This window comes from Quercus lobata, chromosome 5 (assembly GCF_001633185.2).
Source record: "Quercus lobata isolate SW786 chromosome 5, ValleyOak3.0 Primary Assembly, whole genome shotgun sequence".
Classification (NCBI taxonomy): domain Eukaryota; kingdom Viridiplantae; phylum Streptophyta; class Magnoliopsida; order Fagales; family Fagaceae; genus Quercus; species Quercus lobata.
The window spans coordinates 65,523,402-65,549,946 of NC_044908.1; the positions used below are offsets into that span (position 1 = coordinate 65,523,402).

General features: G+C 37.4%; 1 protein-coding gene across 1 annotated transcript; it reads right to left on the reverse strand.

The window, feature by feature from the left end:
* Positions 1–655: 655 nt before the first annotated feature.
* Positions 656–21,251, reverse strand: LOC115992667 (alpha-glucosidase-like). The gene is made up of 5 exons (XM_031116894.1): positions 20,900–21,251; positions 5,553–6,259; positions 3,794–4,024; positions 3,061–3,707; positions 656–1,651 (listed from the first exon to the last, which is right to left on the reverse strand). The coding sequence occupies exons 1-5, from the start codon at positions 21,178–21,180 to the stop codon at positions 773–775; spliced, it is 2,745 nt and encodes a 914-aa protein (XP_030972754.1). The 5' UTR covers positions 21,181–21,251; the 3' UTR covers positions 656–772.
* Between the last annotated feature and the right edge of the window lie 5,294 nt (positions 21,252–26,545).

Below are 26,545 nucleotides of genomic sequence, written 5' to 3' on the forward strand. Positions count from 1 at the left end.
CAGATCTCCATTGACGCAGCAGCCCAGACCCCAGCCAGATCCGTCGAGCCTGAAGGTACCAACAAGCTGTTATATTTGATAATTAGTTATTGGAGTTTGAGATCTATATATATATATAATTCAAATATTAAAATAAGTCTAATCTCAGCCTAAACTTATCTTCTCACATCCTTAAATAACTATAAATAACTACATTGAAATAAACCAAATAAATTGAAATAGATCGAAATGGACTAAAAAACTACGCCAAGGTAACTGTCACAATAATAAATGCGTAGTCAATAGCCAACAAAACTGTCACAATAATAAATGCAAAGATTCAATTTTCAGATGTCATATAGATAGATGACTTGCAATGATAAATTGAAACTCAATTAGCTATAAGTTCTGGTAATTGTAGTATTAGTTGGCAATTTGCCTATGATATAGTGAAATATTTTCCTTATGTATGAACATATTTATTTGATTATTTTTTCTTGTGAGTGACATTCATTAATTAATTAGATAATGGCATCACTCTAAAAAAGAAGAAAGAGAGACCCATTATTTTTATTTTATATCCTTTTTGCTTTTGGTAATTTGCTCTCAACTTCAACCAAATGCTCATTTGACGTAAACAATACATGTTAATAGAATTTACCAACACTCGAAAAAATTACTCAATTATTACTTAGAAATTTATTAAAATAGCGATTTTTTCCAGCAACACAATTTCAAACAGTTATGACAGTTGAGTGCAACTGATAATTCTCTTACGAGTTGTCTCACTATTTCAGAAGTTTACCTCCAACTTGAACTCCTTTCCTATAAGAAGTGACAATTTTGAGACCTCTACAGTAATAAATCCCAAGCTGTGGAAGCTTTCATTTATAACTGAGTTTCCATTCAAGTTTGTTCCACTTGTAGTTTCTAGTTCATATCTCTTTAATCTCTTACCCTTCTTTAATCCTATGAAAATCACTTTATCTATGATCCACTTTTGGCTTAATGCAAAACCTCCATTCACAACTTGTGATTTAACTGATACTTTATTCCCTATTATTCCACCATAAAATCTCACTAAACTCCATTCCCCATCCGCTCCTCCCATCTCCACTTCCTCACCATCATCCAAGAAAACTTCTCCACTGCTATTTCCACTATTGCTGACAACCACCAAGAGTTGGAATGCAGTCTTCCGAGCTGCTTGTGTTGTCATGGCCTCTCCTTGCATAGCCAGAATATTACCTTCCCGAACGTGCACGTTTATATGATCAGGTGGTGCATCAAGCTTGATATACTTTCCTGATTTAACACTCAACGAATGGGAGTAGTTAAAGAGGTCAAACCAGTTTCCTGCAGGGAAGTATGCATCAACTGAAACAGCTCCTGACTTCAATACTGGTGAGACCATTACAGCTTTACCAATCAGAAATTGGGTACTGATTTCGTAAGTGTTGATATCTTGAGGGAAAGAGAAAAAAAGGGGTCGTGCAATGGGGGTTCCTCTTTGGTGTGCTTCATACATTAACGTGTAAAAGTAGGGGAGAAGCCGATAGCGAAGCCCAAGCACTTTCCTAGCTATTGCAGCAACTGAATCCCAAAGGTAGAGTTCTTGACGAATAGTATACTTAGCAGAGTGATCTCTTGCAAAGGGATAAAATGCCCCTAGCTGTATTTGGACAAAATACAGATATTAGGTGCATAAATATATATTCAATCAAATAATATGCACGACTTTTCTTTATTCCCTATTAATGGCACTCAGACTTCTATGCCTAATCACTTTGTCTCTCATAGCATTTGCAAAGATATTCAATATATTTCTACAAAATGATATTAAAAAACCAGAAAGATAAACATGCAGAGAGAGAGAGAGAGAGTTAACCACCAATGTTATACAAACTTTGGAAGCATCACTTCTTATAAAATAACAAACAAACAATAAAATTAAAACAGATATAATACATTTTGGCTTCTCATCAAAATTAAACAAACAATCAATTTGGTGCCTAAATCCCCATAGTTAATTTATATCATATTATCATTAAAGCTTTGGATTATTGTCAATATAGTCCTTCAGCCTAACACTATTCACTAAATGCCATTAAGTGTCACATGACTACATAAGAAATCAAAATCATATCAATTTGGTGAAAATGTTATGAGCAAAAAAGGGTAAATAAAATTGTAATATTGTGAGGAAAAATCATGTAAATTTTTTGTTTTTCAAGAGAGCTGAGGAATTCCTCTTCTTCATCATCATCCTCATCTGCTTCATAGGGAAGTGCATTGGGATCCCCAGATTCGAGCAACATGATATTCCAAAAAGGACACACCAAGATCAGGTGCTCAACCCTCAACCACCAACCATCAACCTCACTCACATGCACCCTTACTATCCAAACTGTCCTGCAAAGATATATGTTTCACAATTCACTACCCACCAACAGTAACCTTTAGATCAATAAATATTACATGACCATAATGAAAAGATCCATAGCTAGTATTCAGAGTTGCTTCATCCCAATTGAGTATGAATAGAAGAGGCACCATAGTAAGTCCAACACCCTCACCACTCATGTCAAGGCCTACTTTGACCACAGCAAAAGAACAACACCAACCCCTTCCTCCTCTACAATGTCTGTCGTGCAAGTGCCCTCTATCCCTTCTCCACTACCTTTGTTAGCAACAGGTGAATGTTGAGACTTGTGCACTCGATATGGGTGTATACAGATCATATGACATTTAACGGCACTAATTAACAGAACTGAACAGTAGGACTAGATTGACAACAATTTAAATTTGTAGGGATCAAAATTACTCAAATTAGAACTATATGGTTCAAAGAGCAACAAGTCTAAAGTTAACAAAATATATTTTACTTAATAAAGAAAGCAGAAGGGGGGGGGGGGGGGGGGGGAGATGTTTCACAAAATCAGGTCATACTCTCCCTTTATCTACTACAAGTCTACAAAACAGTAAAATATCATATCAAAAGCCAAGCCAAGTAAAAGCTTAAGAGAAAAAAAAAAAGTACAATATCAACTAATCGTTTTATATATATATATCAATTTTTACCTGAATCCAACGCCCACAAAGTTCTTCTGTTGTATTCCTTGAAAACCCACATATATCTGCTCCAACCATTGGGATGCCAAAAAGTCCAAAATTCAAAATTCCTGGAATTGAATATGCCAAATCATTCCATGTAGCAGCATTGTCTCCAGTCCAGTGTGCTGTGTACTTGCCAGAGGCTACAAAAGTTGACCTGGCAAGTATAAATGGCCTTTTACCAGTCACATTTATTAAGGCTGCATTAGTGGATTTGGACTCTAGGAGTCCATATAGGTTGTGGGCATTATACTCCGTAATGTTACCCCAGTGTAAGGATGTTGCAGGGACAGTACTATTATTAATGGGCCGCGAAACTCCAGCATTGTTAATTTTGTAGGGAGGGTCATCAAGAGTAGAATTTGGAGTAGGAGGAGAAGTTATAAAGTTAGAAATCTCATTCATGTCAAGCCAAAGACCATCGAAGGGAAGAATATCTTGAAATCTTTTTATCTCACCACCCCAAAATACTTCACTAACTGGATTTAAAAAATCAGGGAAGTAGACTAGGCCCGGCCAAACTTGACCCAAGTAAGGGACACCATCATGTTTTATGAAGACATCAGCTTGCATCCCCCTAATGTAGGTTCCATATGTCTTATTCACACTGATACCTGTAAAATAACACATTTTTACATCAAAAATGAGAGTGAGAATAGTTACAGCTGAAGAAAACAATTGCATGTCAAGTAAAGCATACCAGGATCCAAGATGAGCACATATTTCTGACCATTTTGATGAAGAGTATCAACAAAGTTTTGCATTTTGTCCAATGGGAAGTTGATGGGATCAAGGGTAAAATCCTTATAGCCATCCATGTAATCAATATCTGTCCACATAACTTCAAGAGGTATACCAGCTTTTGCATAGCCAGCAACCACGCCTTCAAGGTCAGCCACATTCTTGTAACCATATCGACACTGATGAAATCCTATACACAAAGTTAACAATAACCACTCAGGTTAGCATTTCTTATAAACTACGTCACAATAAAAACATTGCAGGTCAAATCCTAATTTGGAGTGAGGATTATATTGGCATACAGTTGAGCCTGAATATAAGGGAATGTCCTAAAATTAACTTTAGAAAAGAACAACGCATTACAGAAATCAATCTTTTCAATTGGTCCATCAAAAAGTCTTCTTTTTCTTTTTCTTTATAAGTACTCTGTAACCCACTATGTTCCCAAATAGAATTACATATGGTGTCTTTCTATAAAGGTGACTATTATTGGTAGTATTCATTAAACTTCAATTTGGTCAGGATTTGTATTGCCCTAGTGATGGACCAACATATATTTTCTTGTTCTAGAAATTCTTCTTCATTCTAAGGTAGTAATAGATCTAATTTCAGAATGAAGTGTCACACTTGTCAGTTTTGACCATGTCTTTCAAAATCAATTTTATTATAATTGAAAAGAAAAAATCCTAAAAGAAGTCAAAAGGCAATTAAAAAGTAAAGAGTTAGAACAACTTGAAAATGAGATTTGTGAATCCCTTGATGCTAACTTGAAAGTTAACTTTAATTACCTAGATCTAGATGGTGAGGTTAAGATAGGTGTCATTCATTTACTTCTTACAGTCTCTAAACAAGATGTTCAAGTGAACCACTACCTAACTTCGGAATTGACATTGAGAATTATATTAATGCAATATCTAAGAAAGCGGTGTAGAAATTGAGAATAGAAGTAGAGTCACATCTGGATCCTTATCATATGATATGGATCACTAATACAATATTAAATGTTGATAAATTGTGCCATCACATTTGAAAGAAGCAAGCTTAAAGAAACACTTATGTGCGATGTACTGTCTCTTAAGCTTTGTCACTTTTATGTTTTGGGTCACACATGAATATGGGATCATGATGCACACCTTGCCAGGCATGCTACTCCTTTGTTGATTGCAAAAAGAAGTTCATTATCACATATGCTAAACACATCTAATGTTGAAGTGTACTAATAAAAAAAATTAAAAAAAATCTAATGTTGAAGTGTGTCAAATGACATTCTTAGTCTAGCCCTTAACTCGATGGAATTGAGTTCTTTTGGAGTCAGAAGTGATGGCACTATAGGTTGCATGTATAATTTACCAATATTTAGAAATAAAATATAATGTTAAAGAATGTATTACATTTGACATGATACATGAAGGTGATGTTGTAAATTCATAATTCAAATCATAAGAATCACAAATTAAGATTCTCTAGAGTTTTCAAAGTAACTTCACTGTAGAGTTCTTAATATGTTTATGCATTCATTCTCAAAACAATTTATTAGATTTGAGTTATTTGACCATACATCAATATTAAAAAGAATGTTGACTATTACAATCCAATCTACTCATTTGAAACTAAATTGATAAGATTTTAAGAACTCTATCACGGAGTCTTCAGCATTTTTCTATTCACAATATATGAAAAGGCAAACAAGACAAGAGCAGAGAGAAGAGAGAAGTTACCAAAGGACCAATAAGGCATAGGCGTAGGGCGGCCGATGAGTTCCGTATACTGCTCCATCACCAACTCCGGCAACGGCCCAGCAAAAAAGTACAAGTCAATAACCCCACCAATCACCTTATACGTAATCCTATCACCACTGTATATCACATCCATTCCATTACTATTCAACAGCAAAACACCATGACTTTGAATGGCCGGTGATGATGATGATGATCTAGCGTCCATGTAAAACGGGTGCGACCCATAAAGATTGACATCAAGATTAGCACTGCCGATATCGGCGTTCCACAAAGTGAGCGTCTGAGTGTCATCGGGAACAATCTTGAAGGACCGCTTGGTGTGCTCGCCAAGGCCATAGAGTGAGGACTTGGTTTTTGGGAGCGAAGAAGAGAGCTCGATGTACTGGTTTTTGAAGATGAAGGGAGTGGAGGCGGTGTCGAAGATTGTGTCGTTTGTGGATTTGCGGGTGATGGAGAAGGTGAAGGGAGCGGTGGTGTGGAGAGTGAGGATGAGGTCCGAGTTGGGGTCGCAGAGGAAGTAGGAGGTGGTGGAATGGGAATGGGAATGGGGTGGAGATGACGGAGTTTCGAGGAGAGAGCGGTGTAGCGGGGAGTGGGCATGGCGCGGGATGATGTCTTGTGGGATCTCCCATCTGCGGTGGTCGGAGTCTGTAATTTGAATTCTCAGCCGATCCTTGGTTTCAAAGCTGTGGACAGTCAGCAACCGATCAGCAAAAATTATTGTGATATTAGAGCATCCACAGCTAATTTTAGTTATTTAGCATCAATAAAAGTTACTTTATCTATTTTACATACACATATTGGAGCCATGGATCTATTTTAGCTTTCAACACAATAAAATATTATAACCACTACAATAAAATAATATATACCAATACCAAAAAAACCCACAGCACCAACCACAACCATCTCTACCATTAGCCACATCCACAACCACAGCCACAGCTACAACCACGACCACCAGTCCACAGCAGCAAAAAAAAAAAAAAAAAACCCAAAGCTTGGATCGACAGAAAAACCCACGAAACCCATGACGAGGAAAGCAGTGGCGGCATTGACGATGAAACCCAAAGAAACCTAGAGCTTGGATTGACGATTGACGATGAAACCCAGCGGCAGCTTGGGGCTTGGGTTGGCTTGGGCCAGTGACATTAAGGCCGGCGGAGGCGTGGGTCGGAGACGTTGAGAGAGAGAGGCATGGACTGGGCGATGGGGCTTGGGGAGATCGGCGATGGGGCTTGGGGTGGGTCGGCAAAACAGATCAGCGATGAGGGAGCTGGTCAGCGAGCTGAGGGATGAGGGAGCTAGCCGACAAGCTAGAGAGAAATTTCTCAGATGGGAGCTTGAGAGTGATGAGAGAGAAGACGGTGAGATGAAGAATAAAAGAATGAAAAAAATAAACAACCCAGTATTATTTTAATCCGGGGGCTAAATAAATTTTTTTTTTTTTTAGATGACTGCTACAGTGCACATTTACACATCTATAAATAAATGTGCACTGTAGTAGTTCAGCTAAAAATTATTGTTATGCCTCCATTGTTGCGTGGCCCTTTTTGGTATTTTGGTGGAGCTAAAATAGCATTATAGCTATTTAGCTCCACTGCTACAAATGCTCTTATGAGTGTCTATAGATCAAGCTGTGAAAAAAAAAATGAAAAAAAAAAAAGATAAAAAAAGAGAAAGCCCTATCCCGCTAGCTCGCCCGACCCAATTTGTGCCAATCCATTAAGTGAGGTGTGTTGGGGTGTGCTAGTTAGAGCATTCTCATCAGTTGTTCTATAAAAAATGTCATTTTGACAAACCAAAAACCTACTTTATTATTTTATCACATCATTTTACAATATCCTCTACATCACATGTTTTATTCTTCAATTCTATACATTAAAATAATATTTATAAGATATTAAAATAATATATTAACTCCTCAACAACAACAACAACAATAACGGCACAACCACTACTGCCGCAACAACGGCTACCAACAACAACCACTACTTTAACAACAACACCGACAGCTACCACCAACACAAACCATTACCAAACTCATACCCACAATAAATCCACAGACACCACCAGCACAAACCCACATCCACCAACGCCATAAACCCACAACCACCACCGACACAGACCTATAGCCACCAACTCACAACTACCACCGTTGAAATCCTCCTACAACCCACACAGAGAACGCTAATCCAAAACCAACACAACCACTACCAAATCCACCATCAAATCACAACAAAAAAAGAAAATAAAAGAAACCAATGCGATAAACATTGGCCTGGCTTGATGCTCCGGCCTGGGTTTTGTCGGAGACCTACCAAAACCCACCCACCTTCAACCCATCCATCGGAACCCACAGCCTAACCCACCCACCACGGATCTGCCCATCCGAACCCACCTACCATCGTCAGAACCGAACCCAGCCGACACCATCTGAACCCACACATCACTATCTAAACCCACCCATTACCTAACCCACACATCAAATCACAGCACCAAAAAAAAAAAAAAGGAAAAGGAAGAGCAGTGATGCGTCGACTTGGTAAGGGTAAAAGGAAGAGTAGTGAGGGTGAGAGAAGAAAGATGAGAGGTTAAAAGAGGAGAGGATCAGGGTTTGAGAAAAAAGAGAGGAAAAGATCTAACTGAGAGATAAGAGATGAGAGAGAATAGGGAATAAAAAATCATTAAAATTTTACAATTCCTGTCTATACGCTTCCAAATTTAAGAGTGTACTGTTCATCAATGCCAAATATTTTGGCATTTAGAACATCTCATGGGAGATGTTTTTTGGTGTTTGGTGTGTCAAATGCCAAATATTTGGCATTTAGCATACCTAATGTTAATGCTCTTTGACAGCTAATTTAGAGCCACAGCTCGAACCATCCACTTACATTATATTATATTTATGGAACTGACTTGAGTTCAGTGCTTGGATTCATTGAAATTTAAACTCATGTCAAATAATAGATACACTCTATAGGACATTAAGTTGAAATCATGTTTTGATTATCAAAACATGATTTCAGTTGGATTGTGTAAGACAATGTATAACTTAGCATGCAAACAATAATTAGTGAATCATTTTTTTTATAAAGCTTACAACTTTAATTACATAAAACTACTGTAACATTTTTATTTTTTGGGTCCATAAAGGTTCACCCATCGAAAAATAATATATTGTCAAATGATTGGACTTGTTGGTTGAATCAGTAACTGGACACTAATATAACCGAAAATGAAGGAAAAAGCAGCTTTAACCAAAAACCTCTTATTCGATCGTTAAAACCGAGAACCGTTCTGGTTTGACAGGTTTTGGAAAGGTCGGGCAAAGTTCTTGTGCACAACACAATACAAAGCATAAAAGTAGAATACCAGTCGCACCATGGCAGAGACAGATGGCGAACCAATATTCCCAAACAAAATGCAGGACTTTTTTTTTTTTTTTTTAATGGAACAAAATGTAAGACTTGATCTTTATTACAGAGGATGAAGTAGCCTCTGGAAATGGAAGAGCCAATATATGCACTAGCAACACTTATTTATTTTTTTATAATTTCTTAATTTTTTTTATACAAGATAAAAACTCTATTCTATCATAATCTAAGTGTATAAGTGTGTGAAGTTCCCTTCTAAAGACTTGAACTCTGACTCTTGCATCCAAGGGCGGAGGGAAGGGGGGTCGGGGGGCAAGTGCCCCCCTGAACTTCCAAAAATTTCTCTAATAATAGTATAATATTACTATATTGTACAAAATGTCTTATTTGCCCACCCCCCCCCCCCCCGCCCTCCTCCTCCTCCTCCTCCTCCTCCTCCTCCAACCCCACCACACACCACAAAAGGACAAATAACTTTTTTTCTTTTCTTTTTTTTCAATTCCCATGGCAGCTTCTCTTAGAGCATCTACATTAGTAGTGTCAAAAATTTCTATTTTACCACCTCACTTTACAAAACACTCAACATTAGTGATTTTATTTTAGCATTCAACACAATAAAATAATATATCTACTACAATAAATAACAACCACTACTACCAACACAATACAATAATATAACTTTTAATAAAATATTGTTTTTTTAATTTTTATTTTACCATTGCAGCATGCTTTTTAGTATTGATGGTTCTAAAAATAGTAATATAACTTTTTAGCACCACCAATGCTAATGCTCTCACATAAATAGACCTACACTCGACTCTTATATTAAAATAATGGTAGAAATGAAAAATGATGTTTTATATCCATTGTTTTACATGTTAGTGACCTCAGCATTGATCTTATAAGTTACAGTAGCTACTGTTGAGAGAAAGTATTCAGCAATGAACATAATTAAAAATTGATTACACAATCGAATGGGAGATCAATGGATAAATGATTGCTTAGTCACATATATTGATAAATATATATTCAAGATTATTGAGTATGAAGAAATCATGCCTCGGTTTTAAAATATGAAAAATCGTCAAGAGCAATTAAGTAAATTAAACTAGGTGTGAAAAAATAAATTAAAGTTTACATTTTATGTTAGATTGTGTATAAGAATTTCATTAGCATATAGTTGGTTATTTACTTTGCTATTAATATTAATTAATATTTTTTAGATTAATTTTTTACTTTCAATTTTGTCTTTTAATCTTACCATCGCAACTCAAATTCCTGGCTCTGCCACTACTTGCCTCTGAAATCTCACAAACACTTAATACTTATAGAGTAATAGAAAGATCTTCTTAACAGAGAACTGATTTGGCTTTTGCAAGTTTAGTAGATAATTGGAAGATGCTCTAATAAATGGCGAAAATGTAGTCCGGCAGTGGCACTAAAGCGTGGCTTTTATATTCATGAATATCAAACCCTAGCAACATCAGATGATTAATCCTCATCGTTCAATCATTAAATGTTCCACCTGTCAATATGCCTCTTTATTTAAAATATTCTTAGACACGTGATTCACTAATAATCCCAAAAATGTATTATCACGTGATGCACTACTATCATTATTCTGATTTTACATGCTACAATATTCTGTGATAAGATAATTTAATAGTGCTGGAGAATTATCATTATATGTAAATTACTTTTAATATTTAAATAATATTTATTAGACAAGTTGTGCGTAAAATTATCATCATTATTAAAATTATAAAAACTTGTTAACATTATTGTGGGGCCAGAGAACTTATGACCCGGCTCACTTTCCATTAGGACCCAGAACCCGTGCCGAGGAGAGTAGTTACCGAGGACAAGTGGTGAAAGACCAAACAGCCTAGAGGTGCAGCCGAGGGTGACCTTGTCCTCGGCATCCCGAGACTTCAAAGGGAAGAGAGGCATATTGTCCAAGGCAGCCTCTGAAGCGTCCGCAGAAGAAAAGGCGAGTAGAATGTGACTCACATGGGGGTACGGGGTGGGAGTGGTTCAAGGAAAAGATGTCACCTCCGTATTGAATGCGCCCACAAACGTCCTGGCCATATTAATGGGAAAAGACTCCCGAACAGTGTGGCTTCGGTTATTGCAACTAACAGAAAGTAAGGGGAGGCGGCTGATGGGACAGGTACTTGAATAGGTACTTGCTTGATCAACAGATGAAGGATCAGGATTAACCGTGAATGGCTATATAATGTAAAGGCTTAGGCGCCAAAAGAGGGGAGGCCCCCAAAAAGAAAAAAAAGGAAGAATATGAGCATTAAGCTTGATGGGCAAGATCCACGGACAACCATGGCTCGTCCCAGCGTGTCCACCACGAATACCATGACTAATCACCGTTCAGTGATCAAGGCTTAGCCTTTCAAACCCATGCTCTACAAATTATATTGTTTGGGCCCTTAACGTGCGAACCCAACATCATTTTGGGGTCGTTACAAATTGAGTCCTTACAATTGGTATCGTCTGTGGGAAGGCTTGTGCGTTGGCACAAGCGGTGGATCGAGAAAGTCCCTCCATCACTTCCAACGGCCCGTTGTTGTGCCCTAACATAAAGTTCCACTAAGGGTTGCGCTTCGAAGTGCCAGTGGCACGGGCAGTTCTTGGGGCTTCTAACGTCAGATCAACGTCCCACACCTTGGCCAGGGGCTAGTCGACTCAAACTTAATGAAAATATCTAAGTTTTGGACAGAACTAAGGTATTGTATGGTCCTCGGACTCAAACTTATGGGGAAACCAACTACTTAATGAAAATATCTAAGTTTTGGACAAAACCAAGGTATTGCATGGTCCTCGGATTCAAACCTATGGGGAAACCAACTACTTAATGAAAATATCTAAGTTTTGGACAGAACCAAGGTATTGCATGATTCTCGGACTCAAATCTATGGGAAAACCAATTACTTAATGAAAAAATCTAAGTTTTGGATAGAATCAAGGTATTGCATGGTCCTCGGACTCAAACCTATGGGGAAACCAACTACTTAATGAAAAAATCTATGTTTTGGACAGAACCAAGGTATTGTATGGTCCTCGGACTCAAACCTATAGGGAAACCAACTACTTAAAAGAAATCTAAGTTTTGGACAGAATCAAGGTATTGCATGGTCCTCGGACTCAAACCTTTGGGGAAACCAACTACTTAATGAAAATATCTAAGTTTTGGACAGAACCAAGGTATTGCATGGTCTTTGGACTCAAACCTACGGGGAAACCAACTACTTAATGAAAAAATCTAAGTTTTGGACAGAACCAAGGTATTGTATGGTCCTCGGACTTAAACCTATGGTGAAACCAACTACTTAAAAGAAATCTAAGTTTTGGACAGAATTAAGGTATTGCATGGTCCTCGGACTCAAACTTATGGGGAAACCAACTATTTAATGAAAAAATCTAAGTTTTGGACAGAACCAAGGAATTGCATGGTCCTCGGACTCAAACCTATGAGGAAACCAACTACTTAATGAAAAAATCTAAGTTTTGGACAGAACCAAGGTATTTCATGGTCCTCGGGCTCAAACCTATGGGGAAACCAACTACTTAATGAAAATATCTAAGTTTTGGACAGAATCAAGGTATTGTATGGTCATCGGACTCAAACTTATGGGGAAACCAACTACTTAAAAGAAATCTAAGTTTTGGACAGAATCAAGGTATTGCATGGTTCTCGGACTTAAACCTATAGGGAAACCAACTATTTAATGAAAATATCTAAGTTTTGGACAGAACCAAGGTATTGTATGGTCCTCGGACTCGAGCCTAGGGGGAAACCAACTACTTAAAGGAAATCTAGATATCAGGCTCGGCCTAACAATATGCATGACATCTCGGATGATGCCTATATCTCCCCAGAAGTGTGTTCAGACACAAATTCAACGTCCTATGGGCGCGGGTAAGTTAGAATTCCGGGATATGATCCCAAATATATCATATGCATAACCATTCATACATGTTAAGATAACTAGTTAAAAAATCAGGAGATCCGCAACAATAGTAAGCATCAGCAAGGGCAACTAACATGTAATTTAAAGGAAGAAAAGAATTTCATATATGTGGTTAATAAGTTCAACTGCAATCAAACTATAAAGTTTTCAAAACAAAAGGGAAACTAGTTAAATATTTAAACTGGAAACAAATGCGAAGGTTGGCCAGGGCTGCTACTTCTTCAATGTTGTTTTGTCCACGTCCTCGGAAGGCAGAGCAGGACTAGCCTCGGGGCCCTGGGAGGCATCCCCTTCTTGGGAAGGCTGAGCAAGGTCGGTTTCGATGCTCTTGGGGACCTCAGTAAGGGGAATTGCCTGTAGGGGCTGAATAAGGATGGCTGACTCCTCGGCATCAGGGATCTGAGCGCTGACCGTAGGCTCGGCACCCTCTTTGGGCATCTCGGGATTCATACCTCCAGGTACTTCTGTCGCATCATGAGGCTCTCCTCCTTCAATCGACTCGCCAAGAGGGACGATGATCTGTGCAGCTTCTGACTGAGTAACCTCTGCCTCGTGTTGATCGCTCACAGCCTCGGAGCTGGAGGAGGCGGTCTCACGGATGGCTAGAGGATAAAATATGCTTTCCGCCTTCCACAAGTCAGACGAAGCATCCACCCTAGCTCGTTTTAAGACCTCTTCCTAAACTTGGGAGTAGTATAGTCTGCATACTCTAAGAATTTGAGCTTTAAGGGAGGCCTGGGTTTCAGCCATCCCCGTCTCGTAACCCTCCTCCTCGGCCTTATCCCTAGCAGCTTCGGCCTCGTTTCTGGCAAATTCAGCCTCTTGCTTGGCCCTCACGGCTTCGTCCTGGGCAAACTCCGCCACGCCCTTAGCATTCTCTGTCATGATCAGTTTCTTCTTCAAATCACTGATCTGCTCCTTGGCTATCTGCAATTGTTCCTCGGCATCGAGTAGGCGCTTTGTCTGTTCCTCGGCTTGTGTTTGGGCGCCAGTTAAACCTGCCAAGGCACTATCCCTCTCTCGGGTAGCCTCCTTTAAGTCCTCCCTAGCCTTTGTGAGGTCAGCCTCGGAAATTTTGAGGGTTCGCGTAGCATCTATGCGTTTGGTGCGTTCATCCTTGGCGGCCTTACTCTGCCCCTTCACTTCATCCTCCATCCTATAGGTGGCCTGGATAGCTTGCCAATTGAGACAAGTATATTATGAATGAAAATCTAGGAGCCAGAATTGACAGAGCCTTAGGTTTCAAGGGTCTTACCATACCCAGGTACCTTTTCACGCTAAGGAAAATCTCCTACATCCTCATGTTCTTTAACTCTTCCATATTAGTAGGAAGCAGCATGGTTCTCCCTAATGCGTCGGCCACATAATCGCCATCGCTGTCTCCAAGGTCCCTCATAGACGCGGTTTCCAACAATGGCTCCTTGTGGAGCATTGGGGCGGGAAGCCAAGCGCTCGGTGCGGATTGGGCTTTGATCCCCTTCCCCTTGCTTTGGGCGGATTGGGTTTCGATCCCTTTACCTTTGCTTTGGTGCCCAATCTTTAACTGTTTTTTAACTTGCGGGGTTTCATCCCTCTCCTGAGAGGATTGGGATTTTCCTCCATCCATGGGTTCCTTCCCCTTGGGACTCTTCTTTCTCTTTGAGTCAGTGGGCTCCGGCCGAGGAGGTAGAGCCGATTGAGAAGGAGCAGGAAATTTGGGGCGGGGAGATTATGGCTGCGACTTAATAGAGGATGACCTAGTCTGGACGGGTTGGGGTTGAGGTAGTGGAAACGAAGCATTGGATTGTGGTTTACCCTGTGTACCCTTTCCCGGCTGGCCCTCAATGAGGTCGAACAGGCTGGTTGGGGGCTTTCTTTTAAGACCCATCTCGGCTCGGGAGGATGTTTCCACTAACAACAGTTCCGCTTCGGACAAGTCTGGGTCACCTAGATCACCAGAAGGATCCTCGGATGGGTCGGCTTGGTCAAATGTCCCAAAACCCTCCTCAGACAGACCCAAATTACCTTCGTCCTCCGCTGAGTGATGAGACGACGAAGAGCCCACTAATGGGATGCCCTCTAGGATAGGAGATCATTCGGAGATCAAAAACCCTTGTTCGACTACGGTAATTTTTGGAAGCCGAGGACGGTTAGCGCTGATCACATGCTTTGGGTTGGCAAATGACTTTTGAAGGGGGGTGTACCCTAAGATTTTGTGAGCGGCTCTGACTTGACCATTCGCTTTATTTACAAAAACTGTCGCTTGAAGAACAGTTTCCAAATTAACCCGGTTAACCAGATGAAAGTGTCGGTGAAAGGCGTTTGGATCTGCAAAAAAAAGAAAGACATGTACATGGTTAGTAACCGAACCGCATCAAATTAAAATGGCGCAAAGGATTGGCACCCTTTTACTCTCTATACCCCACTTGGTTCTCCCTCCACCATCGGGCATGGAAGGCCATCATGCCATTCTCTGGATACGATAAGAAAGTCCTTGTTCAACCCCTTGTTGGAGTCGAGAAGGCACTGGATTAGCCGAACCCTATCGTCTCTCGTCTTCATGTAGTAGGATTTGCCCTTCAAATTTTGGAGATTGTAGCACCAATTTACATCATGAAGGGTTAGTCTTAGCCCCATTTTTTCGTTTAAGGCATCCGCACAACCCAGAATCCTAAACATATTGGCAGCGTACTGGGTGGGAGCTAATCGAAAATGCCTAAGGTAACTCTTCATTACCAGTCCCATGGGGATTCTCATACCCCCCTCTATGAAGGCGAGAATGGGAATTGCCACCTCGCCTGTCCTTCTCAGAAGATGCCACTCCCCCATCTTACAGTGCCTCAAACTCACGTTGGGGGGAATCCTATAATCGGCGATGAACTTTTCCATCGCTTCTTCAGTATCAACCAATTTTTTCAATCTCAATTTAACCATCTCTAAGAGTTGCTAAGCAAACTCAGTGGATGACGGGAGAAGGAAAGGAACAAGAGAAAAATAAACCCAGAAAAGAAAAAGCATGAGTTAATGAAGGCAGAGAACTTACAGAAAAGAGGAAAGGTGCCTCGGACAGGCTTTTTGTACTGGAGATAGACTTGAATTTGGATGAAAGTTTGGATGAACTTAGGGTATATGCGCTAGAACTCTTAAGTGCAAAAGTGAAGAGACAAATCAGTTTCAAAAATCATTTATACCTCCCATTGAAAATAACTGCACAAATTTTCCCACCCATAAAGGCAAGGAAATCTCCACCGTTAGATCATCATCACGTCGTTGAACGTGGGAAGCACAGAGCCGCCTGTATTTAATGAGGACACGTTTCACCTTCCAAAGGCTCTAGGAACGTGTCTCAGGCAGACGAAAAGTCTCGGGAACTGATAGGTGACAATAATTGACAAGCTTTGACAGAGGCCTGATGTCATCAAAACCCTCTTATCCGGCCGAGGATCCGGACAGCAGGATTTTGAGGGGCTATTGTGGGGTCAGAGAACTTATGACCCGGCCCACTTTCCATTAGGACCCAGGGCCCGTGCCGAGGAGAGTAGTTACCGAGGACAAGTGGTGAAAGACCAAACAGCCTAGAGGTGCAGCCGAGGGTGACCCTGTCCTCGGCATCCCGAGACTTCGAAGGGAAGAGAGGCATTTCGTCCAAGGCAGCCTTCGAAGTGCCCCCAGAAGAAAAGGCGAGTAGAATGGGACTCACATAGGGGTACAGAGTGGGAGCGGTTCAAGGAAAAGACGTCACCTCCGTATTGAATGCGCCCACAAACGTCCTGGCCATATTAATGAGAAAAGACTCCTGAACAATGTGGTTTCGGTTATTGCAACTAACAGAAAGTAAGGGGAGGCGGCTGATAGAACAGGTACTCGAATAGGTATCTGCCTGATCAATAGATGAAGGATCAGGATCAATCGTGAAGGGCTATATAATGTAAAGGCTTAGGCGCCAAAAGAGGGGAGGCCCCCAAAAAGAGAAAAAGGAAGAATATGAGCATTAAGCTTGATGGGCAAGATCCATGGACAACCATGGCTCGTCCCAGCGTGTCCACCACGAATACCATGACTAATCACCGTTCGGTGATCAAGGCCTAGCTTTTCAAACCCACGCTCTACAAATTATATTGTTTGGGCCCTTAACGTGCGAACCCAACATCATTTTGGGGTCGTTACAAATTGAGTCTTTACAATTATCAAAGTTAAATATAGTTATAAATAATTGGCAACAATTTATCTTTTTATAATTTAAAAATTATTAATTAAAGTTTTTAGTATAACTTTAGCATTTTTCATAATTCAAACATTCATTTTTTTTAAGTGGTTGAAGTTCAACAATCACATTCATTATCACATTAGTTTATAAGTTTTATGTAGTAAAATTTGAAATATTTTTAGTATTTCACAAATACTATAAATTTTATTATATAGAGCTTACAAATTGTTGTGTCATTAATTGAAAAAAAAAAAAAAAAATTCAATCATACATTTATTTGGTGGGCTTGGTGTTTAAATTCCATCAATCATATTCATTCACACATCAATTTGTAAGCTTTATATACTAAAATATGTGGTAGTTTCCAAAATTTTCTTTAAAATATAGGGTTTAATTTATTAAAATAATAAATTATGTGTAAAATTGATTTAGAAGACCATAAGTGGAGTATATTATATTTTCTAGGTATTATACCTAACATTTTAGTAAAAAATGAGATACTATACCTAACTCTTGCCATTCAATTATAAATATTAGATAAAACCACCACGCACTTTTGGCGAGGTGGTCACTCCACTCTCCAAGAGGGAGATTCACATACATAATCTAAGATTAAAAAAAAATTATAAATATTAGATGTCATCATTTATGATATACATATATATATATATATATATATATATATATATATAAATGTAAGAGCACGATTTTTAATGACCCATGAACGGCATTGGGCTCACATATAAAAGGCCCCAACAATATGATTTATAGAGAGTGGGCTTGAAAGGTATGACCTTGGGCACAGGTGAGCAGTTTAGTCGTAGTTCCTACGGGAAATACTGCATGGGCGGGCTTGGCTAGACTCACTAAATCGTTCATTAGCAAGAGTTCTAAGACTCCAGCCCCCCCTCCAGCTTTGTTTTCTTCTCCTTTTATACTGGTGTTCCATTCCCTTTTTTGCGTCCACGTATTAATTTTACTTTTTGAGGTGTAGGCCTGTCCAGTCGACCCATACCTAGAGTGGTTGGGGGTTGCTGGAAAAGCACAAAGGCATGGGTTTGAGTATGGACTTGTCAGATGCAGAATTCCGTATTACTGTGTTGGCGGTTTTTTCCTTGTTCTGCCCCTACACTCAGTTTGCTCCTTTCTTTGGACATTTGGTGAAGTGCTGAGTAGGAGGTCGTCCTCGGCAATGGCTCTCCTCGGCTCGGGCCCTAGACCCTAATGTAGAGTGGGCTTGGGCCGCGAATTATCTGGCCCCACAATATATATATATATATATATCATCCTCCACTATTTCCTTGAGTGTTTTCATCCACTAGTTATTGCATGTGACTATTTGGTGGGCTTGGTATTTAAATTCCAATAATCATATTCATTGACACATCAATTTGTAAGTTCTATGTACCAAAATTTGTGGTAGTTTACAAAATTTTCTTTAAAACATAGGGTTTAATTTATCAAATAATAAATTATGTGTAAAATTGATTTATAAGACCATAAGTGGAGTATATTATATTTCCCAAGTAGTATACCTAACATTTTAGGCAAAAATAAGATATTATACTTAAATCTTGCCTTTCAATTATAAATATTAGATAAAACCACTATGCACCTTTGGTTCAATAGTCAACCCATTATTCAGAGGGAGCTTCACAAGCATAATCTAAAATAAAATAAATTATAAATATTAGATGTCATCATTTATGATTGTGGGGGCCGGTCGGTCACTAAAGTTATTAAAGTCAAGTTAATTGGGCCTGTGGCCCAACCGAGGATGCAAACCTCCCCGAAGAGGCCCATATCAGACTGAAGGGGTACCTAAGCGAAGGGAAGAGTGAATATCACGAAATGTGAGTTCAGTATTTGTCCGAGGACAAAACCCTTCTCGACAATATAAGTTCGAGGACGATCATAACGCCATCTTGTTACAAACATATCTCGGAGCTACGTCACCACTAAAGGTAGGATAAAGGGCCAAAGGTGAGAGAGAGAGAGAAGGCAAACAAATATCTATGGTAACAGCTGCCTCCGCATTAATTGCCTCTCAACCAACTTTCTGGCCGCATTAATGTGGAAGTGATGTCTGAACAGTGATGAAGCAGCCTTACAGCTGCTAGAAGGAGGTTCCAGAAGGTGTTAGATGGGACAGAAAGAGATCCTCTGAACCCAATCTACACGTGTGTGGTGAACATGGAATAAAGAGGGCGGTATATAACATGAAAGAAAAGCATGCAGAAAGGGGATCGGAACATAGAGAAAAACAAAGAGAAGACTCAGGAAGAAAACTTGAAAACAAAAGAACTATATTTGTTTCAAAGAAAAACCCATTGTGATATCAGTTTTGATCCATCTATAAACATGAGGTTGAATCTTTTTACTTTTACAGAGGTTAATCTAGTTCTTGAACACCCACGCTCTACAAATTATATTGTTTGGGCCCTTAACGTGCGAACCCAATATCATTTTGGGGTCGTTACAAATTGAGTCTTTACAATGATATATATATCTCATCGTCCACTATTTCCCTAACTGTTTTCATCCACTAGTTATTTAACTATTTATTGCATACGACTATTTGGTGGCCTTGGTGTTTAAATTCCAACAATCATATTCATTGACACATTAATTTGTAAGTTTTATGTACTAAAATTTGTGGTAGTTTCCAAAATTTCCTTTAAAATATAGGGTTTAATTTATCAAAATAATAAATTATGTGCAAAATTGATTTATAAGACCATAAGTGGAGTATATTATATTTCCCAAATAGTATACCTAACATTTTAGTAAAAAATGAGATACTGTACCTAACTCTTGTCTTTTAATTATAAATATTAAATAAAACCATTGTGCACCTTTGGCGCAATGGTCATTCCACTTTTCAAGAGAGAGCTTCACACATATAATCAAAGATAAAAGAAAATTTGAATTTTAACAATTGATTGATAACATAGCTATTAATTTTTGATCACCTTGAAATTTTGCAAGCATGAAAAATATACGAAGATAATGTAATCTAACAGTGGATTTGTCAATATTTGCATCCAATTAAAAAATATTAAGTAGTGTAATATTGTTTAGAGTTACATCAGGTGTAACTTGAACCTAACCCATATATATGAGTTGGGTTCAAGTTACACCTAGTGTAACTCTAAGTAATGTTACACCACCCAATAACTTGTTATTGAATTAATATTTTGAAAATCCAACTGTTGAATTACATATTCTATATGTTCTTAACATGCATGTCAATTTTCATATCAATCAGATGCTATTTACCATTTGATCTATAAACTCATCTTTTTATGTATTATTTTAAACTACAAAAATTTGAATTTTAACAATTAATTAATGACATGACTATTAATGTTTGATTATCTCGAAATTTTGTTTGGATGAAGAATATACGAAGATAATATAATCTAACGGTGAATTTGTCAATATTTGTATCTAATTAAAAAATATTAAGTGGTGTAACATTGCATAGAGTGTTTTCACTTTTCATCCAACGGTTATTTGACCATCTATTGCATGTGACTATTGACTAACACTCGAGTCTTTAGTGAGCCGGCTATAAAAATAAGAGTTAAGAATATTCGTGTAGGATAATTATCGTTATTCAGGTTTCACATGCTTACGTGGCTTCACAGCATTGGTAATCCAAAAAAGTCAACGGTAATAGGATAATATGAATATGAATATGATGAGCAGATTTTTAGAGATGATGAGCAGATTTTTAGAGATAATTCACAGAGAGCAATAGCATATAAGCAAGCATACCTGGCAATGAAGTTGAGATTCTGAATGTCAGGCCCAAAAATGGAGGAGCTGTTAATGAGGCCAAGATATGCGATCAATGATTTGCCGGATGGATCAATAGACACGGATCGAATTCTGTATCCATCCCCAACTAGGACTGCATCTTTTTCTTCTGATCTGCCGTTTGAGCGGGGCAAGTAACAAATCAAGATACAGAAGAAGAAGAAAAAAAGTAGAGTGTGGTTTTGTTGATGATGATGTTGAGGATAAGATAAAGCTATTGCTTTATTTTTTTTCTTCATTGTTCCTTATTTCTACGATGAGAGAAATGATCCACTTGGGTCCTGGAGCCTTTTGCAATTTGTAGTTTTATACTGGATGTACTCATGGACTCGACCTTTTAAGCTAAGCTAAACAATTTAAAGTATAAATAAATATTATAAATTTTAAAATGGATATTAAAAAAATTTTAAGTTATAAAAAAAAAAAAATTTATAAAAATAAAAAAAGTTATCAAAAATAATTATAACATTAGAAAATATAGAATTTTATTTCACGAATGGTTTTGATTAATACAATTGGATTTTACAATTTTTAATATCTTTATTCCAACCAAATAAAACATTTCCTTAAAACAAAACAATAACATAAAGTTATAAAACTAATGATATATGAGAGTCTTTTGGTCAAATATTGCTAAATCCGGAGTTTATTTGCATTATAAGCACTGTTCTAAGTTATTTAGGGAATTGAGGAAAGATAGTGAATTTCGGCAATGGTGTTGCCGAAATTCAACAAAAGTATGAGAGAGAAAGAGAAAAAGTGGGAGAAAGAAAATTTTGAATTTCGGTAATCACATTACTGAAATTCCTGCTACCCAAACCTACTGACCAAAAACCAATTGTGACAATGCCATTGCCGAAATAGGAAAAAAAAAAAAATTTGTGTCCATTGTCGCAATGCCATTGCCGAAAATGGGAGGAAAAAAAATAAATAAATAATGGTTGCTGAAATTTGAGGAGGAATTAAAAAAAATGCTACGTTCACAATATTTTTACAACATTTTCATAACAAATCATAGGTGATTAGTTATTATTAGTTCAAATTTGAATTTAACACTGAGATTACTTTTTTAATCCAACAATAACAACCTGCCACTTTAAATTTGTTGTAAAAATATTGTAAAAATTGTGTGCACATATCATTTCTTAAAAAAAAAAAAAAAGTTGAATGGATTTGTGGCAATGGCATTGTCGAAATAGGAGGGAATTTTTTTTCCCTCCTATTTCAGCAATGCCATTGCCACAAATCCATTCCTTTTTTTTTTTTTTTTTAAAGAAATGATATGTGCACACAATTTTTACAATATTTTTACAACAAATTTTAAGTGGCAGGTTGTTATTGTTGGATTAAAAAAATAATCTCAATGTTAAATTCAAATTTGAACTAATAATAATTAATCACCTATGATCTGTTGTGAAAATGTTGTAAAAATATTGTAGACGTAGCATTTTTTTTTAATTCCTCCCCAGATTTCAGCAACGATTATTTTTTTTCCTCTCATTTTCGGCAATGGCATTGCCACAATTGCCACAAAAAATTTTTTCCCCCTATTTCGACAATGGCATTGCCACAATTGGTTTTCGGTCAGCAGAGCAGCAAGAATTTCGGTAATGTGATTACCGAAATTCAAAATTTTCTCTCTCCCACTTTTTCTCTTTCTCTCTCATATTTTTGTTGAATTTCGGCAACACGGTTGCCAAAATTCACTCTCTTTCCTCAATTCCCTAAATAACTTGGAACAGTGCCTATAATGCAAATAAACTCCAGATTTAGCAATATTAGGCCAAAAGACTCGATATATGAGCTAAAAAGTCTTTTTCCACTACCATCTCTTTGTCATGTCATTTATTAATTTTTTATGAAAACTTTTGGCACCTTTGGATTTGTTGATTGCTTTTGGGGGGGGGGAACTAGTGGGGCTCAAATATTTTCTCTCCAGGCCAACCAAATTGTAATCTCTCCAAAATGGAGAAAAAACAGGATAGAAAATTTGTATGCATGTAAAAATACTATTTGGTCCTTGCTTCTTTGTTCGTTCTCCCTTTTTTTGGGGTAAATTCCACTAAAATACCCTAAGGTTTGGACAAATATCAATCAAATCCAAGACATTTCAAAATTGACCAAATTGGTCCTTAAAGAAAATTTAATCCTTGACCACGTTATCCTCTGTTAATTTCTCTCTATTCTCATTGTGACTCTCTCCTCTTGTGTTCCCCTTCTCTTCTCTCTTCAGTCATCCCAATCTTTCTAACCTCAGATCAGCCACAACCACGACCACAACTAACTAATAACCCAACTTTACCTACTCAAATCCTCAAACAAAAACCCAAATCCAAAAAACCCATAACAAACCCACCACCACATCACAACCCACCACCAACCCCACTACAAATCCACCCCATATCAGAACCCACTACCACCGCCACCAAAAACCACCATTGGCCACAAAACCTAGCCAAACCCACCGCAACAAAACCCAAATTATCCTACAAAACCTAGATCCAAAAAATCCATAACAAACCCACCACCACCCCCACTGCAAATCCACCCTAGATTTGAACCCACCATCACTAGCCATAAAACCTAGCCAAACCCATAGCAACAAAACCCAAATCTAAAACACCCATAACAAACTAGCCCTCTACATCAGAACCCACAACCACTCCACCGCAAATCTACCCTAGATTGGAACTGACCACCACCACTAGCCACAAAACCCAAATAAAAAATAATAATAATAATAAAATAAAATAAAAAAACTCAAAACCCATCACTACCATTACCTAATAGCACACCATTGTTGTTGCCTAAGAGAAGAAAGATACAATGAAAGGGTGAGACAGAGGAAGGGTTGGCTTGGAGAGAGAGAGAGAGAGAGAGAGAGAGAGAGAGAGAGAGAGAGAGAGAGAGAGAGAGAGAGAGAGAGAGAGAGAGAGAGAGAGAGAGAGAGAGAGAGAGAGAGAGAGAAGAAGGGTAACAAGGATAGGGATTAAATTGTCTTAAGGGACCAAATTTGTTAATTTTGAAATGTCTTTGACCTAATTGGTATTTTCCCAAACCTCAATGAATGTTAGTAGAATCTACCTTTTTTTTTTTTTTTTTTTCTGCTCCTCTTGCTTCCTTTATTCACTTTTGACTTCTTTCATTTTTTAAAAAAAATTTTGTCAGCTACTGCTTTCCTTTCTATGATTCTTTCTCTCTCTCTCTCTTTTTTTTTTTTTTTTTTTTTTTTTTTTTCACTTCTAATAACTTCTAACTCTTTTCATTTCTTCTTTTTTTTACCTACTTTTGCCTTCTACTTCCTCTCTTCACTTCTATCTATTGTGTTTTTTTTTTTTTTTTTAAAATTTAATTTAATTTTATTATTATTATTTTTTTTAACTTAATATTGATGCCTCTTTTTATTTTTTGAATTGAAGAATATTTTTAATTTTTTGGGATATGGTTGTTGTTAATTGATATTTGATAGTTATACTTATCTTTTTATTCTTCTTTATTGAATTGTTTTTTATTGACAATGTAATTTTTTTGTTTATCTGGAAATTTTATAATAAAGTGTGTATTTATTTTATATACCTTAAAAAAATTTAATGTTAGCTAAAAAAAAAAAATGTAATAGGGATATAAGTGTAGATATATATATATATAAACTCGATTTTCTATCCTCCTATTTTTCTTCTCAACCAAACAAAAAAGTTTTTCATCCTTCCACTTCTCTACTCCTAACCAAACAAAAATGGGAGAAACTAAACGTTTCTATCCTCCCAACCCAAAAGGATAAACCATCTATCCTTGTCCCCCTTCCTCTCATTTGTTTTCTACAAGTCTAAAGGCATCCAAATTTTCTCATATAAAGTCATGTATACACTATCTTTTCTTTGTGTTTTAGTGGATGTGAGCACCATAATGCATGATCAGTTGTAGTCATGTTCATCTTAAACATAGGCTTGAGAGTATGCTACCAGTCAAGCGGGTAGAGATGGAGTCAAGAGTTTGATTGAGTGGGGCTGCAGTATTAAAATAAAAAATAAAAAAAATAAAAAACCCAACTTAACAATAACTTTTTAAAATTTCGCATAAGAATTTTTAAAAAGTGGGATATCAACATTTTATGGAATTGAAATTGTAGAGTCTCGATTTGTGGCCCAAACCCAAAGTGTATGGGATCTCAGCCTAATGAACCCAATACAATAAATTTGTAGAGAGTGGGTCAAAGAATTAGGCCTTAATGAGTTGAACAACGACTAGTATTGAATTAAATGACAATCAAGCACAAATAAGAGATATTGATATCAATGGACTTTCAGTCCAAGGAGGTCAAAATTATATATATTGATCACAGTTTGATACAGAGACAATTTAGATTGCTACAATGTTCTTCTTTTTTTTTTTCCAATCCCTTCTTCACGAAGAGTCCTTCACATTATATATCTTTCTCTGGACCATCCTCATCCTATATTTGTTGATCATCCGAACCTTTACTTGAGTACTTGTCCCATCAAACACTCTTTCTGGTTCTTTGTGAGTTGTGGTAGTCAAGGTAGCACTGTTCAGAGGTCTTCTCCACATAAATGCGGCAAGATCCTACATCTGTTGATTATCCGAGCCTTTACTTGAGTATCTGTCCCATTAAACACTCCTTCTGGTTCTCTGTGAGTTGTGGTAACCAAGGTAGCACTTTTCAGAGGTCTTCTCCATATAAATGCGGTCAGAAAAGCAGCTGCAGTGCATTTAATGTGGTGGTGACAGCTTTCCCTTAAATATTTCTAGGTTTTCTTCCTTCTCGTATGTTCATGAGGCATGTCCCTATCATTGGAACTTCTTGGAAGATCACTCTAATTGCTAGATTATATATTTTGAACTACATTCATCAAGTCCGAGAAGGAGCTCCTCCTCGGACAACCTTTCATTTGCTCCCTACTTATGGGACTTGAACTAGGAACATCTAATAATTATTTACTCCTTCTCAGATCTATCTATATTCTCGGATAAAACCCAAGACCCAATATATGATCTTGGACCCTTACCCTTACAAAAATATCAACAATTTTTGGAATTAAGACCAAGATTTTTAATTCCATTTTGGATTGACTATTGGAATTATATATTTTGGTATCTACGTGTACTGATACATTGTTTCACAATTAACATTGAATATATATATTGACACACACACAAACCCACATGACACATACCATTATTAAACTAAATGAAATTATAATTTATATTGAATTTAATATTTTTTTTTTACAAAAATCAAATAAAATTATCAGATTGTTATTAAAAATAAAGGAATTATGGTATTTTTGTAAATAAACAAACATGTAGGGTATTTTGTACACTTGACTAAATCACATTTTTTATCCCCAATCCCACCCAAATGTGTTTTTACTCTTTATCTCATATCCAGCCTTTAAACAAGTGGTACCTACTTTTCTCATCTCTGCTTGCTCTTCTTCATCAGTGCCTCTAAATCTGCCTTTTAATAATCTTCTTCATCTTTTTTTTTCAATGTGTCTCTTTTATTTTTTTTTTTTTTTTTATTTTTTTGAAATTTTGTTACATCATATTCTTCATTTTGCTTTCACTTTCCTTTCTCTCACT

Excerpts from the sequence above, each read along its gene's own strand:
- LOC115992667 (XM_031116894.1), bottom strand. The coding sequence starts at position 21,180 with ATGAAGAAAAAAAATAAAGCAATAGCTTTATCTTATCCTCAACATCAT. Across the intron at positions 4,025-5,552 it reads TATGCCTTATTGGTCCTTTG|GATTTCATCAGTGTCGATAT; the intron begins GTAACTTCTCTC and ends CTTTGTGTATAG. Across the intron at positions 3,708-3,793 it reads TGTGCTCATCTTGGATCCTG|GTATCAGTGTGAATAAGACA; the intron begins GTATGCTTTACT and ends GTTATTTTACAG.